Here is a 13,212-nt window from a genome sequence, read left to right as displayed (position 1 = left end):
TTTTTCCTGAGTGGAAGTTAAAATATTTACACAATTCAGTAAAAAAAAAAAAAAAATGTTAGAATTGAGAATGGCCTCCATTTAGCAGAATTTGCTCAGCAGACACCAGTCATCTCAGTACCTATGAAGACCATTTTCTCAACAGTCAGAGAAGAGTCCATTAAAAGTGTCAACAATTTCAAATACATTCTCCACACAATGCAACTCTGAAGAAAGTTGCAGGCAATTTTATGAAGATGAGAGAGATAAAAGAAGATACTGAACAAATACATTATTCAGAAAAATTTAGTGACAAAGTATCGCAGATACCTAGGACTGCCTTAACAATATATACCACAAATAGATGGCTTTAAAGAATGGGAATTTATTCTCTCACAGTTTTGGAGGCTAGCAGTCTGAATTCAGGGCGTCAGTAGAGCTAAGTCTTTATCTCTCTCTCTCTCTCTCTTTGGGCTCTAGTGAAAGATTCTTTCCTCTTTCAGCTTCATTAGCCCCAGGTATTTCTTACAGCTCCTTGGCTGCTTATAGATACATCTTCTCACAGCGTCTGTCTTCCCCTGGGTACGTCTGTGTCTATTCTGCTCTTTTATAAGGACTTCACTCAGAATAGGAGGAAATTTCAAGGAAAAATATGTTCCAACCAGGAATTCTACTCACAGCCATACCACTAAATAGAAAGTTAGAATAAAGATATTGTGAGACATACAAGCTTTCAAAAAATGTTATCTCTCATGCACCCTTTCTCTGGAAGCAACTGGAGTTTGTGCTCCACCAAATGAGGAAATTATGGAAACCAGAAAACCAGGAATTCACCGTAAGACAGGAGTAAATAGAATCCCCAGGGTAAAGAACAAGGAGATCCTAAGATGGCAGGTGTCCAGTTTGGAGCAGGTAGAAAGGACCAAGGAGTAATGTTTGTATTGGTGGCTCTCAATGCCATGTTAGCAGTTTGTAAAGGAGACTCTACACAAGTCCTTGCCTGGGCCCCTGGTTGAACTAACACCAACATGTTCAAAAACAGGGCAGTGATTAGGAACCAAATTCTTCCATCATTTGCATCTCCACGTTTAGAGCTAGTAATGATGATATAAACAAATGGAGTGGATTTGAAAACGATGCATCAACTGCTTTCTCATGTGGTATGAATCATGGGAGCTACCAAGGACCTGCCCGTCAAACCAAGGAGACATTTGCCTCCACACACCAATGCAGAGTCCGGACTCAGGATGGCCAAGTCCTGCTACTATCAGGAAAATAAACTGTCACCACTTCTCTTCGCCTTCATTTTCACTATCTTAGGCACCAACTGTATCATTGGAATCATTGCAAATGGGTTCATTATGGCTGTAAATGCAGCCGAGTGGGTTCGGAATAAGGCAGTTTCCACAAGTGGCAGGATCCTGTTTTTTCTGAGTACATCCAGAATAGCTCTCCAGAGCTTCGTGATGCTACAACTCGTCTTGGCTCAGCCTTCCCAAGTATTTATAACCAAGATGTGGTATATGATACATTCAAAGTCAGCTTCATATTCTTAAATTATTGCAGTCTCTGGTTTGCTGCCTGGCTCAGTTTCTCCTACTTTGTGAAGATCGCAGACCTCTCCTACCCTCTTTTCCTCAAGCTGAAATGGAGACTTTCCAGATGGATGTCCTGGATTCTGTGGCTATCAGTGTTCATTTCCTTGGGGTTCAGTATGCTCTTCATCGAAGGCATTTTCACTGTGTATTGTAGCAAGTCTTTTTCTATCCCATCCTCCAACTCCACGGAAAAGAAGTACTTCACTAAGATCACTGTGGTCAACATGATCTTTCTCTATAACCTGGGCATCTTCCTTCCTCTCAGCATGTTCATCCTGGCAGCCTCCCTGCTGATTGCCTCCCTCAAAAGGCATGCCATGCCCATGGATAGCAATGCCACTGGCTCCAGGGACCCCAGTATGCAGGCCCACATAGGGGCCATCAAAGCCATGGGCTACTTTCTCATTCTCTACAACTTCAATGCTGTTGCTCTCCTTCTCTATATGGCCAACATCTTTGATATCATCAGTCCCTGGAACATTTTGTGCAGAGTCATCATGGCGGGCTACCCTGCTGGCCGCTCAGTTCTGCTCATCTCGGACAACCCTGGGCTGAGAAGAGCCTGGAATCAGCTTCAGCACCGAGTTCACCTCTACCTAAAAGGGTAGACTCTGTGACCAGCACCCAGGGAGCACCATGGGACCTGGTCCCCAGCTCTTCATTTCCTCCCAAGAATTCCCTCTTCCCTCCTCTTTTCTTCCCCAAACCTACCTGGACCCTTTCACCCAATGCAGTTTTTTGTAAAAGAGATCGATCATCACTCCTCTCTTTTGCTTCATGGACACAGTCTTAGTGATGCTTAACATACTATTTATTTACCTGGATCCTCTATTTCTACCTTCACTTGCTCTCTCTAAAGCAGTGATTCTAAGCCATGACAACATAGTAGACTCTTCGGGGGGATAGTTTAAAATATCAATGCCCAGCCCCACCCTAGATCATTAAGTCAAAATTTTTGGTGTTAAAACTTAGACAATTTTCTTAAGTTCTTCATGTGGATATAGCCAGGTGGATATGGGCACCAATACAGAGGCAAGTTCTGCAACTTTGGCTTTTGGTAACTCTTCTCTTTCCATTTCACATGCCTTTGGGAATGTCTGCTGAGGGTCCACACTGGATACAATAAGCAGGTTCAGATTATTCAGGAAACTTTCTGAGCAGCAGCTGGAAGTGCATTTTGTCTCTTCCTCCAAAGATATAACCCGAGTAATTTGAAAATACCTATGAAAATATTAACAGTGTATAAAATACCTTCAACCTAAAAATTACTGTCTGAGAATTTTTCCTAGAGATAACATAAATATGCAAAAATATGTGTAGAAAGTTCAATTCAATTCTTTGCTAGCATTGTTCATTAATGAAGTCACTGGTATATCCATGAAATGGGATGCAATGTAACAATTTTTTTAAATGAAATAGATTCATGTGTCCTGAATAGATCTCCAATATAGTCATATTGTTAAATGCAAAAAGTAAGGAGCTATTTTATGATTCTATTTATGCTTCTCTTTTTTTAAAAGAAATATACATAAATCCTGCGTATATGTGCATACGTGTGTATGTGTGGGTGTGTGTGTATAAAGTTCTGGACCAAAAATGATTAATAGAGGACTCCTGAGCATTGGCATTGGGTATCTGGTGAATGATCGCAACATTTCCGTTTCATTTTATACCCTTCTGTGTTGTTTGAGCTATTTAGACTATGTATGCATTAATTTCACAATTTTAAAAGATTTACATCGAGTTTTTTAATTAGAAAGAGAACTAGGTAAGTTGGAAAAGTTTGAGGCAGGAGATTGTATGCTTTAATTTGTTGGTTGATCCTCTCACTACGTTTATGTTCATTAAAAAAATGCAAACCTCCAAAACCATGAGTTCAAACATCTCACTCTGTCACTCCCTCTCAGTTTTCCACATGACTGGCTAAGGGTTGCCATGGAAACATCCCAACCCTCCAATCCATTGTTCTGTCTATGATCTCGGTCTTCTTAACCAGGTTGATTACATAGTTAATCAATATGCAGATGCTCCTTAAAAATACTTCTAATATTTACAGATGAAATGAGACATGTCTGAGGTTGGCATTAAAATAATCCAGCAGAGGGTAAGGGAGTAACAAGTGGGGAGGATTAGATTGGTCATGCTGATGATTTTTAATGAAGGTTTCAGGTACATGGGGGCTCTTTACACTAGTCTCTCTGTTTCAAGGTGTGTTTGAAATTTTCCCTGATAAAATACTCTAATTTCCTGGTCCCTTTCTCCTTTCATCTCCCTCTTGTGCTATAATCCCACATCCAGAGGAACTCAACTATTTAAGCCCTCTGGGTTTACTTCTGCTCAGCTGAGTGTCACTTGGGAATATTCAGAACTGGATGTATTTATATTCTTAAAAATCCTTTGTTATGAACCCACTGGGCAATACACAGATAAATTGTTTCACATCATAAAAATTAAGGGAACCTCCCAAATTCTTTTTATGAAGTGAATATAATTTTGATAACAAAAATTGTCTCCCAGAAAACTACCAACCTCAGTTACTAACATTCTGCAAAAATACTAAACTAGGTTTTAGCAAACGGAATCAACTAGCAAGTAGACTTATTCAATAGAAGTAAAGTTGGTTTAATATTAGAAAACAGACCAATTTAATTTATCATAGTAATAACACTAAGGAGAAATATCATATCTATTTTTGTAAATGCTCAAAAACACACAGATAAAATTCAGTATCCATTCTTGACTATTAAAAAAAATAATAAAATAAAAATACATGGATAATATCTTAACACAATAAAATATATTTATCTTATCTTAGTAGCCAGCATTATTCTTAAGGAGAAACATTATTTGTATTAACATCAGGAACAAGGCAAATATGTTCACTACCACCCTATTAATTCACTCTGTCCCTATATATTGTCCATTGCAATTAGAAAAGGGAAATAAATTAAAAGTACAAAAATTGGAAGGAAAAAGGTGGACGTATCATTATCTGCAGATAATACGATTGTATAAATACCTTAAAAAGAAACTGGAAAGCTATTACAAATAATAAGAGCATGAAGGACTGAAGAAAAACAAGTTCTTATAAAAGCAACAAAAAATATAAAATACTAGCAATAAAATTAACAAAAAATGAGCAAGATCTATATGAAGCCTCCTTTAAAATGTTCCAAGGCACGCAGCAGATGACAAACAAGAAAAAAGGCTCCCATTTTGTTGGGTGGAGAGGGTCAAGGCTATCAGATATTAAATTTCCCTCAATGAATCTACACATTTAATATGATTTTGACACAAATGCCAAAAAAAGTTTAGCTAAACTAATTATTAAAGATTATCTGGAAAAATAAAGCAGAAACATTCTGAAAACAAAAAGGAATGAGGGAGGATGAACTCCATGAAAGAATAAAACATATTATGAAGCTAATGCAATCACAATAGTGTGGAATGGCCAACAAATAGACAATATAACAGGGTAGACCCTGCAGAAATGTGAGGATTTAGCATGTGATAAAGGTGGCACTGAAAATCAGTAGGGAAATGATGGATCATTCCATAAATAGTATTAAAACAACTGGATAACCATCTGGAAAAAAGATTAATTTGATTGGATCTCCCACATCTTATATCAGAATAAATTCCAAATGACTCAAATATTTAAACATAAACAGAAAAAAAACAGGAACTACTGAAAACTAAAAGAAATCTTGGAAATGTCAAAATTAATTCTGGAGTCTGGAAAGACATTTCTAAACACGATAAAAAAACAAACAAGCAGCAAAAGACTTACTAATCCGGTTATACAAAATAAAGATACTTCATGGCAAAAGCTACCAAAAGCAAACTCAAAGACTAAAAAGAAACTGTATATTTGCCATTCGCATCCCGGATGAAGCTCAATGTTCCTAACATGTGAAGATCTCATATAAATCAATAAGAGCCAATTACTGAATTTTTTAAAATGGCAAAGAATATGAACTGACAGTTAACACAAAATGAAATAAAGATAGCTCTTAAAAATTTAAAGATTCTCAGCCTGTCTTATAGCCTGAAAAATAATAAACAACTCTAAGATACAATTTTTCACCCATCAGGTTAGCAAAAAGTTTGATGACACCCTGTGCTAGTGATGTTGGAGACCAGGCTGTCTCAGAGGCCAAGGATGGGAGTACAAATTGCTACCACCTCAAGGACAGTTTAGTAATAGCTATGAACGTTATGAAGATACAGACTTTAATGGAACCATTTTACTTTGGAGAATTTATCCTACAGATAAACTTGAGCACCTAATAAGTGACATGTACAAGTTCTATGTACAGCATTGTTTATAACTGGAAAAATAGGGTCATTGAACTATTTACCAGTGGGCAGGCATAGGAAGGATGAATGTAAGATGCTGTAAGGAAGGGGAAAAGGAATGTAAGGAGGAGAGAAGAAGGGAAGAAGAGAAGGAAGGAAATAAAGAGAAAGCAGAAATGTGTTTGTTTGAAAATGGAATGACTTCCAAAATGTATCATTAGGTGCAAAAATAAGTTAAAGAGCAGTGCATTTACTATACTACCATTTGTATTTACAAGGGTTTTTTAAATTATTCAGGAAACAATAACATGGCTTTCCTCCAAAGAAGTAAATTGGGTGGCTGAGAGATAGGAGTCAGATAATTCACTCCATAAATTCTTGTATCTTCTGAATGTTCAATGGTGTAGACATTGTTATCTATTTGAGAAATGAAAAATATAAAATTGGAGCTCTTCCTTGTGAAACGTGCTAGTCAATCCTGAGAATACAGTCATGCTTACTCCAAAGCTAACAAGGTCCACTACCACTCATGATGTGTCCAGATTGTCAGTGTGTTTCACCTACAAGTGGCACAAAGATGTATTTTCATGTCTCATCAAGAGTTCAGACATGATGTGGAATGGCTTCCAGCAGGGTGCTAATTTGGGTTATGGACGAAATGTTTCTGTGGTCCAATAAGTTTAAGAAATACTCTGTTAGACCACAGTAAACAGCTCTCCTCAGAGCCTTTAGTTGGCCAATGTACATTGTCAATTTCTACTAAGAAGTTCTAGAATGAATTTCTACTTTTTGTTTTTTGAATGGGTTAGTTTATTCCTGGACACATACATCGATTTTGTTCTTGAGGGTCTGTCCCTTTTGAGTTCCTAATTTCTTATAGTTTCTCCCACATGTTTACTTTCCAAAAATGGTTTAAGTGTGATTTGTTCAATTGCTTTCTATTCCCTTCCTTCTCCTAAACTTGAGATAAAAATTTTTCATACTGAAGAATGTTCACTGAGGTTTCTGCCAACTCTAAAGTCTTTGTCTACTTAATTACTGCTTGCTTGTACATCTAAAATATGGACAAACACCCATCTTGTTGGTCTATTTTCCGTATATCAAGGAAAATGTTTCTAATACATCATCACCACTGATATGGTGAGCATGAACAGGTTGCCTCTCTCATTTCTTTTATATGAGTGACAAAGTAATATCCTCCATATCATCTGAAAGATTTTCTTTTACTCTGCACTAGGGCAAAGGTAACTGACCGTACACTGAAAAGGCCAGATAAAGATACATAGAAAAAACTCAAGACTGAAGACCAACTAAAAGCAAAATGCTGAGGAAAGAGAAATTAAGAGAGTGCTCAGAGAAGAAAACTGGGTGAGCCTTAAAGAAGATCGAATTGTTTAACAACAAAATAACCACAAGGGTAGAAAGAGTATAGTCTATGGGCAGGGAATGGTAAGAACACTGGTAGAGTAGTGAAATTCAAGTTGAAGTTCTGAATCTCTGTCGTCTACTACCTGCTTATCCTTGGGCAAATAACTACCCTTTCCAAATTTTAATTCCCTCATCTGTAAAATGAGGGAGATAATAATGCTTATCTCACCATAGAGTATAGAAAAATAATTGAGATACCGTATGTGTGGTAAATTATTGATACAAGATGGCCATGTTCTTTATTAAAAGGGGCCATACAGTAACTAATGTTGAATCACGAATCTCCAGAACTTGACCTATCATAAGTTCACCACAAAAAACTTGTTCCACCTTCTCTGCCTATCTGCAAAGAGTTACGTTTAACTCCTTCTGAAATAGCGCATGGTTTCTTTTTCTGTTCAGGAAAATCCAGAGGCTTTTCTTAAGGGTCTCATTTTCTAACCGGTGTCCAAGGGCTTCTAAGAGGAGATTATAAAGGCAAAAGAGCACAAGGCAAGAAGGACTCAAGACCTTGAATCAGGGAGGAGATGCTGTCAACCACGTCCCTTTCATTATCCAGCAAGCCCTAGACTTCCAAGGTGGCTTTTTATTGGCATCTTGAAAGTTTTCCAGGACAGAACATGACAGTTAAAGGTGTGAAGCTTAGACAGACATCATTATTCATCATTTGACCCCTACAGAGGATCTTGTTCTTAAAAAAAAAAAAAAAAAGATTTGGTATTCAAAACGATGGTATGCTTCCTTGTACCTTAACAAAATGAATTTTGAATAATAGACTGGTGCTGAGAAATGGATAGGTATGCTTTATAAACATCTTTTCCTATCTCATCTCTCCAGGGGCTTATGATGTTAGATCACCAACTATCCAAACACAGCCATAGAAGCTGGAAGTGGAGCATCAAACCCATCAGGAAGCCACCCTGAGAGATTTATGGGCATGGATCTCTTCTCCATTGAGCAGCTCCCCACCAACCCAGTAACAGGTCACAATGTTTGTCACTATTTTCTGATAACACAATGAGATTTTATTTTCATGTGAAACCAGCTGATGGTTGGAAAGTTATCTATGAAAGCATCATCACTCAAATTCCCATGTATGTCTTTTTTTTTTTAAAAAAAATTGTATACTTACAAAAATACACTATTACTCATTTTTAAATCTCCCTCAAAGAATTACAGAAGTGAAATTAAAGTTGTTTCAATTTTTTAAATTATATTATTATCAATGTAATGCTGGCTTTTGGTTAAAAAAAAAATGCTGAAAAAGGTGTTTCATGAAAAGCAACAGTTTCCTGCCTCACCCCCAATACCACTCCCCAGAAGCAACATTTCTATCAACTTCTGGCTTTAGTTTTTGTGGTGGTTACTCTCATAGCTCCAAATACATATACACCTGCTCCTTACTTATCAACTACCTCGTGATCTGACACTTTGCATTTATGACAACAGTAAGAAATCCACTCTTCAACTATTTTGTGCATTAATGTATACGTCTGGCAGTAATGAACAGAGGCGTCAGGCAAGAGCAACGCTGTGATGGTTAAGGTTATATGTCGCCTTGGCTGACCAGGATTCTCAGTGGTTTGGCAGTTACGCAATGATGTAATTTGGCAGTTATGTAATGATGAAGTCATCCTCCAGTGGGTGACCTAATGTGGCCATCTTCCATTTTTGCACAATGCCAATTTTCACATAACAACCTGGTCTTTGGAACCTAACCATGTTGATAAGTGAGGAGTGGGTGGACATGTACATACACTTACACATACAAATGCACACATACATATACATACTCAGACACCCAACACACACATGCACATGCACACATGCATATACACACATGCACACATACATATACATACACATGTGTATACACGCACATACACATGCATACATACACATATGTTCACATACACATGCATACACATACACACATACATATACATGCATGTGTACATAAACATATATATACATACATATACATGCACATACAAGCACGTGCATATAAGTGCACACACATACACACGTGTGTACATGTGCACATGTACATATACATATATGTGCAGACATATGAACATATATATGTGCAATGTGCATGCACACATATACATGCACATTCATATATATGCACAGGTGCACACATACATATACACACATGCAATACACGTGTACACATACATATACATACACACATGCATACGCACACATACATATACACCCACGCAATACACATGTGCACATATACATATACATGCATACACACGCAGACATACATATACGTGCACATACACAGGCACACATACACACACATGCAATGCACGTGCACACACGTATACATGCACATACTCATGCACACATATATATACATACACTTGCACATACACAAACACAAGTACATTGATTTAGACAACATTCCTGACTCACCGCTGTAAAAGATTAGGAGTTAGGTGTCACTTACATTTCCCTCAAACTCGTCTCCCTTTTTGTCCTCCGAGTGTTTGAGACGCACATTACTATTTTCAGCTTTTATTCAGGTTGCCTTTAAATTATTAATGATAATTTTAAGTTTCAATTTCCTGTTCCACCAGTTACAGTCAATGCCTATGAACTCCACGTTATGTAAAAAGAGTGTGTTAGCTCCTCTATCCTTCCTTCCACTTCCCTCGTTTTCCACCTTCTCCCTTCCTTAAGCAATGTGTTCCTTCTGCAAGGTCAAGTTGGATAACCCTTATGTACTGTTCTGTAACTATACTTCAGTCTTTTGAGCTTTATCTATGAATTTATTTTAAATGTGGAAAGCCAGTAAGCAGGATTTCTAACACTGTGACTGTAATGAATTGAACTCATTCCCCAGAAAGATATGTTGAAGTCCTAACCCCAGTATCTGTGAATGTGACCGTTTGAAGACGTTATCAGTTAACACGGGGTCATACTGGCGCAGGGTGGGTCCTACTGCTTTGTGACTTGTGTCCTTATAAAAGAGGAGAAGATACAGAGAGACGGAGAAGGACAAAGGTCATGTGAAGATGCATTTACAAACCAAGGAGCGCCTGGGGCTACCTGAGGCTGGGAGAGACAAGAAAGAATTTTCCCCTGGAGGATTTTATTTTCTTATACCCCATCATTTACTCAACAGCATGTAAGAGTTTGTGATAATTCCACTCCTTTTTGTTGTTGCCTTCCTTTTTGTTGTTTAGACCCTGACCTCCCTCCAAAAAATGTAAATATTTGCTTTACCAACTCCTCGAAGTAACTCAGCTTTTAATCATGCTGCTACCAGTAGAATGTGATCCATTTTCTTTACAGAAGCAAATTTCTCACAGTCCTTCATCTTCTTACTCCACCCTTGACAATTGGCTCCTAATCCCGGCTCACAGTTGTCATCACTGGAAATTCCTTCACTGAATTTCCATGTTACGCCTTCACCTATTTCCTAGATCCCATGTCTTATTCTTTCTTTTATTTTTTTCTCCCTTTCTTATTGGAACACATCCTCAAGTAACTTGCTCAGAAAGGTTCCCTGAGAGGGTAAACTCTCTGAGTCCTTGAACATTTGGAAATGTTTTTATTTTGCCCTCACTCTTGACTGGTATTTGACCGAATATGTAAGCATAGGCCTAAATTAACTTTCCTTAAGAACTTAAAAGAAGTGCCTTCATTATCCTCTAACATTCCTTGCTATTAATTGGAGGTCTAAAAGTAGTATGTGTCTTATGCCTTTGTAGATTTTTTTTTTTTCCTTTCTCTGGAAGTTTTTAGTATCTTCTCTTTATCCTTTGTGATTGACTAGGATTGCACTTCAACTGCATGTAACAGAAATCTGGCTGCAGTGACCAAATAATGCCCAATTTTTTAAATATAACATGAAATCTAGAGGCTGGGGAAGACGCTCCAGGAAGTTATTAAAGACCCAGGATCCTTCTAGCTTCCTGTCCTAGCCTTATCATGTGGCTCTCCCTTGCTCATGGTCACAACATGGCTGTTCCACATTGAGGTGTCACATCTCTATTCCCAGAAGAGCTGGGTCAAAGGGATGCCCCAGCAAGGAAATCTTTAAAAGTAATGATTTTGAATTTTCAATTAGGCACATTGCCACTCTAGACAAAATCAGGGTTCTTATGATGAAGGAAAAGGGAGAATGAGCATGACTTAGGCAATTAGCAGAGAAAGCCCCACATGGTGAAAATTGGATAAGACCAGTTTAGGCCCCGTCCATCAAAAGACCATGTCTTTCAGCAGCCCTGAGAAATTTTCTTCTACTTTTAAAAAATAACTTCTCTCCCTCCATTTTCTCTAATCTCACTCCCTGAACCTCTTTTGGGTCAGACTTGAGTCCTCCTCAGTTAAACATCTGTGTCTCTTATCTTTTTCATCAATTTTTTTGCTCTGCATTCTGGGAAATTATCTTGACTTTGCCTTCATCTTTTTACTGTATTCATATCATAACTTAATTTAAAATTATATTTTTAATTTCCAGAAGCTTCTTCCTATTCCTGTTCTTACTTTATGGATGCAGTACCTCCTCTAAGTGGTTATGGATGCAATAGCTTCTCTACAAGTTAGAATTGTCTTAAGTGTTCATCTTTGATCTTTATTTCTTAAAAAAAAAACCACTGTCATCAAGTCCATTCCAACTCATAGCGACCCTATAGGACAGAGTAGAACTGCCCCATAGCATTTCCAAGGTTCTAATCTTTGTGGAAGCAGACTGCCACATCTTTCTCCCAAGAAGCACCCGGTAGGTTTGAACCACTGACTTTTTGTTTAGCAGCCGAGCACTTTAACCACTTCGAGTTGTTTATTCCAGTTGTTTCTCTTGGTCTTTCTCTTTCAGGCTGTGACTTTTGCTCCTATTTCTGATTACTGATTACTGTACATAAAGGAAAATAAGAGGCTTTTCTGCATAAGTAGGTACCATTCCCAGTGGGATGTTCTTGTGAATAGACAAGCTGATTGGGAGCTCTGTTTTGTGACTGGGCCATCCTGATCAATGGCTTCTCTTGAGGAATGTGGGTGAGGAATCCGACATTAGCCTGGAAACCCCGAAGTTCATAGTAAGAAAGGATTTAATCTGTGTGCAAACAGCCAGAATAGAAACCCTAGCTCTTCCTTGGAAATGTATTCCATTTCTTCAGAAAAGAACTTTCAATATGTCAGCTGTCCTTCGTTTTGTGTGGGTAAGGGGCTGGGAGGGATCACCGATGCATCTATATGGTAGATAGAATTTTAATGAGGCCCCTGGGTTTGCCTCATGCCTCAATCTCACAACCCAAGTCTGTGTACTCTACACCCAAAGCCTACTACACTTCCAGCAGGCCGATCAGCCATCACCCAGAGTCTACCATGAGAATATTCTGAGCATCTACTCTACTTCATCCACAAATGCTTCCATTGACAGTCTACTGCCAAGAAAAGTGAGGGAATCTTCAGTCTGCTCGTGGCCATCCCACTCCTCACCCATGATTGTTATGGGGTTACTTTCCTTTGTACTGTTTTATTTTTTGTCTCAATGGAGTCTCAGGAGAAAGGGGAGACAAACCCACTTGTCTCATCTACCATCGGAAATCAGAAACCGTATGCATATTTTTTATTCTTACACAAGAACCTCTGTGCCTATTTCAGAAGCTTAATGTCTGGTGCCCAAAATGTTTTATGGACAAACCTATGTTACACAAATCCTAATTTGGGGTCATAAAAATTCCCCAAACTGGTTTTCTTAAGGAAATTTTTGAACTGGAATTTAAACTCCATTGATAACAAGGTCATCTTGTCTTTGTTTTATGCTAATGCATCTTCTCATCCAGTTAAAAAAAGAAGAGAAAACAACGCCAGTTGCCGTCAAGTAGATTCAGACTCATGGCAACCCCACATGTGTCTGAGCAGAACTGTGCTCCGTCGGGTTTTCAAT

The 13,212-nt window shown here is 38.1% G+C and overlaps 1 protein-coding gene across 1 annotated transcript; it reads left to right on the top strand.

The window, feature by feature from the left end:
• The first annotated feature begins 1,060 nt into the window (after positions 1 to 1,060).
• Positions 1,061 to 2,185, top strand: LOC101358078 (taste receptor type 2 member 39-like). Its single transcript, XM_012557284.2, is given in 2 exon segments — positions 1,061 to 1,455; positions 1,458 to 2,185. Coding segments are annotated over 2 exon segments (1,035 nt in total). The 5' UTR covers positions 1,061 to 1,148.
• Positions 2,186 to 13,212: the final 11,027 nt, after the last annotated feature.

Source organism: Trichechus manatus, unplaced genomic scaffold, assembly GCF_000243295.1.
Source record: "Trichechus manatus latirostris isolate Lorelei unplaced genomic scaffold, TriManLat1.0 scaffold00093, whole genome shotgun sequence".
In the NCBI taxonomy this organism is placed as follows: domain Eukaryota; kingdom Metazoa; phylum Chordata; class Mammalia; order Sirenia; family Trichechidae; genus Trichechus; species Trichechus manatus.
This window is presented reverse-complemented; position numbering and strand designations above follow the sequence as displayed.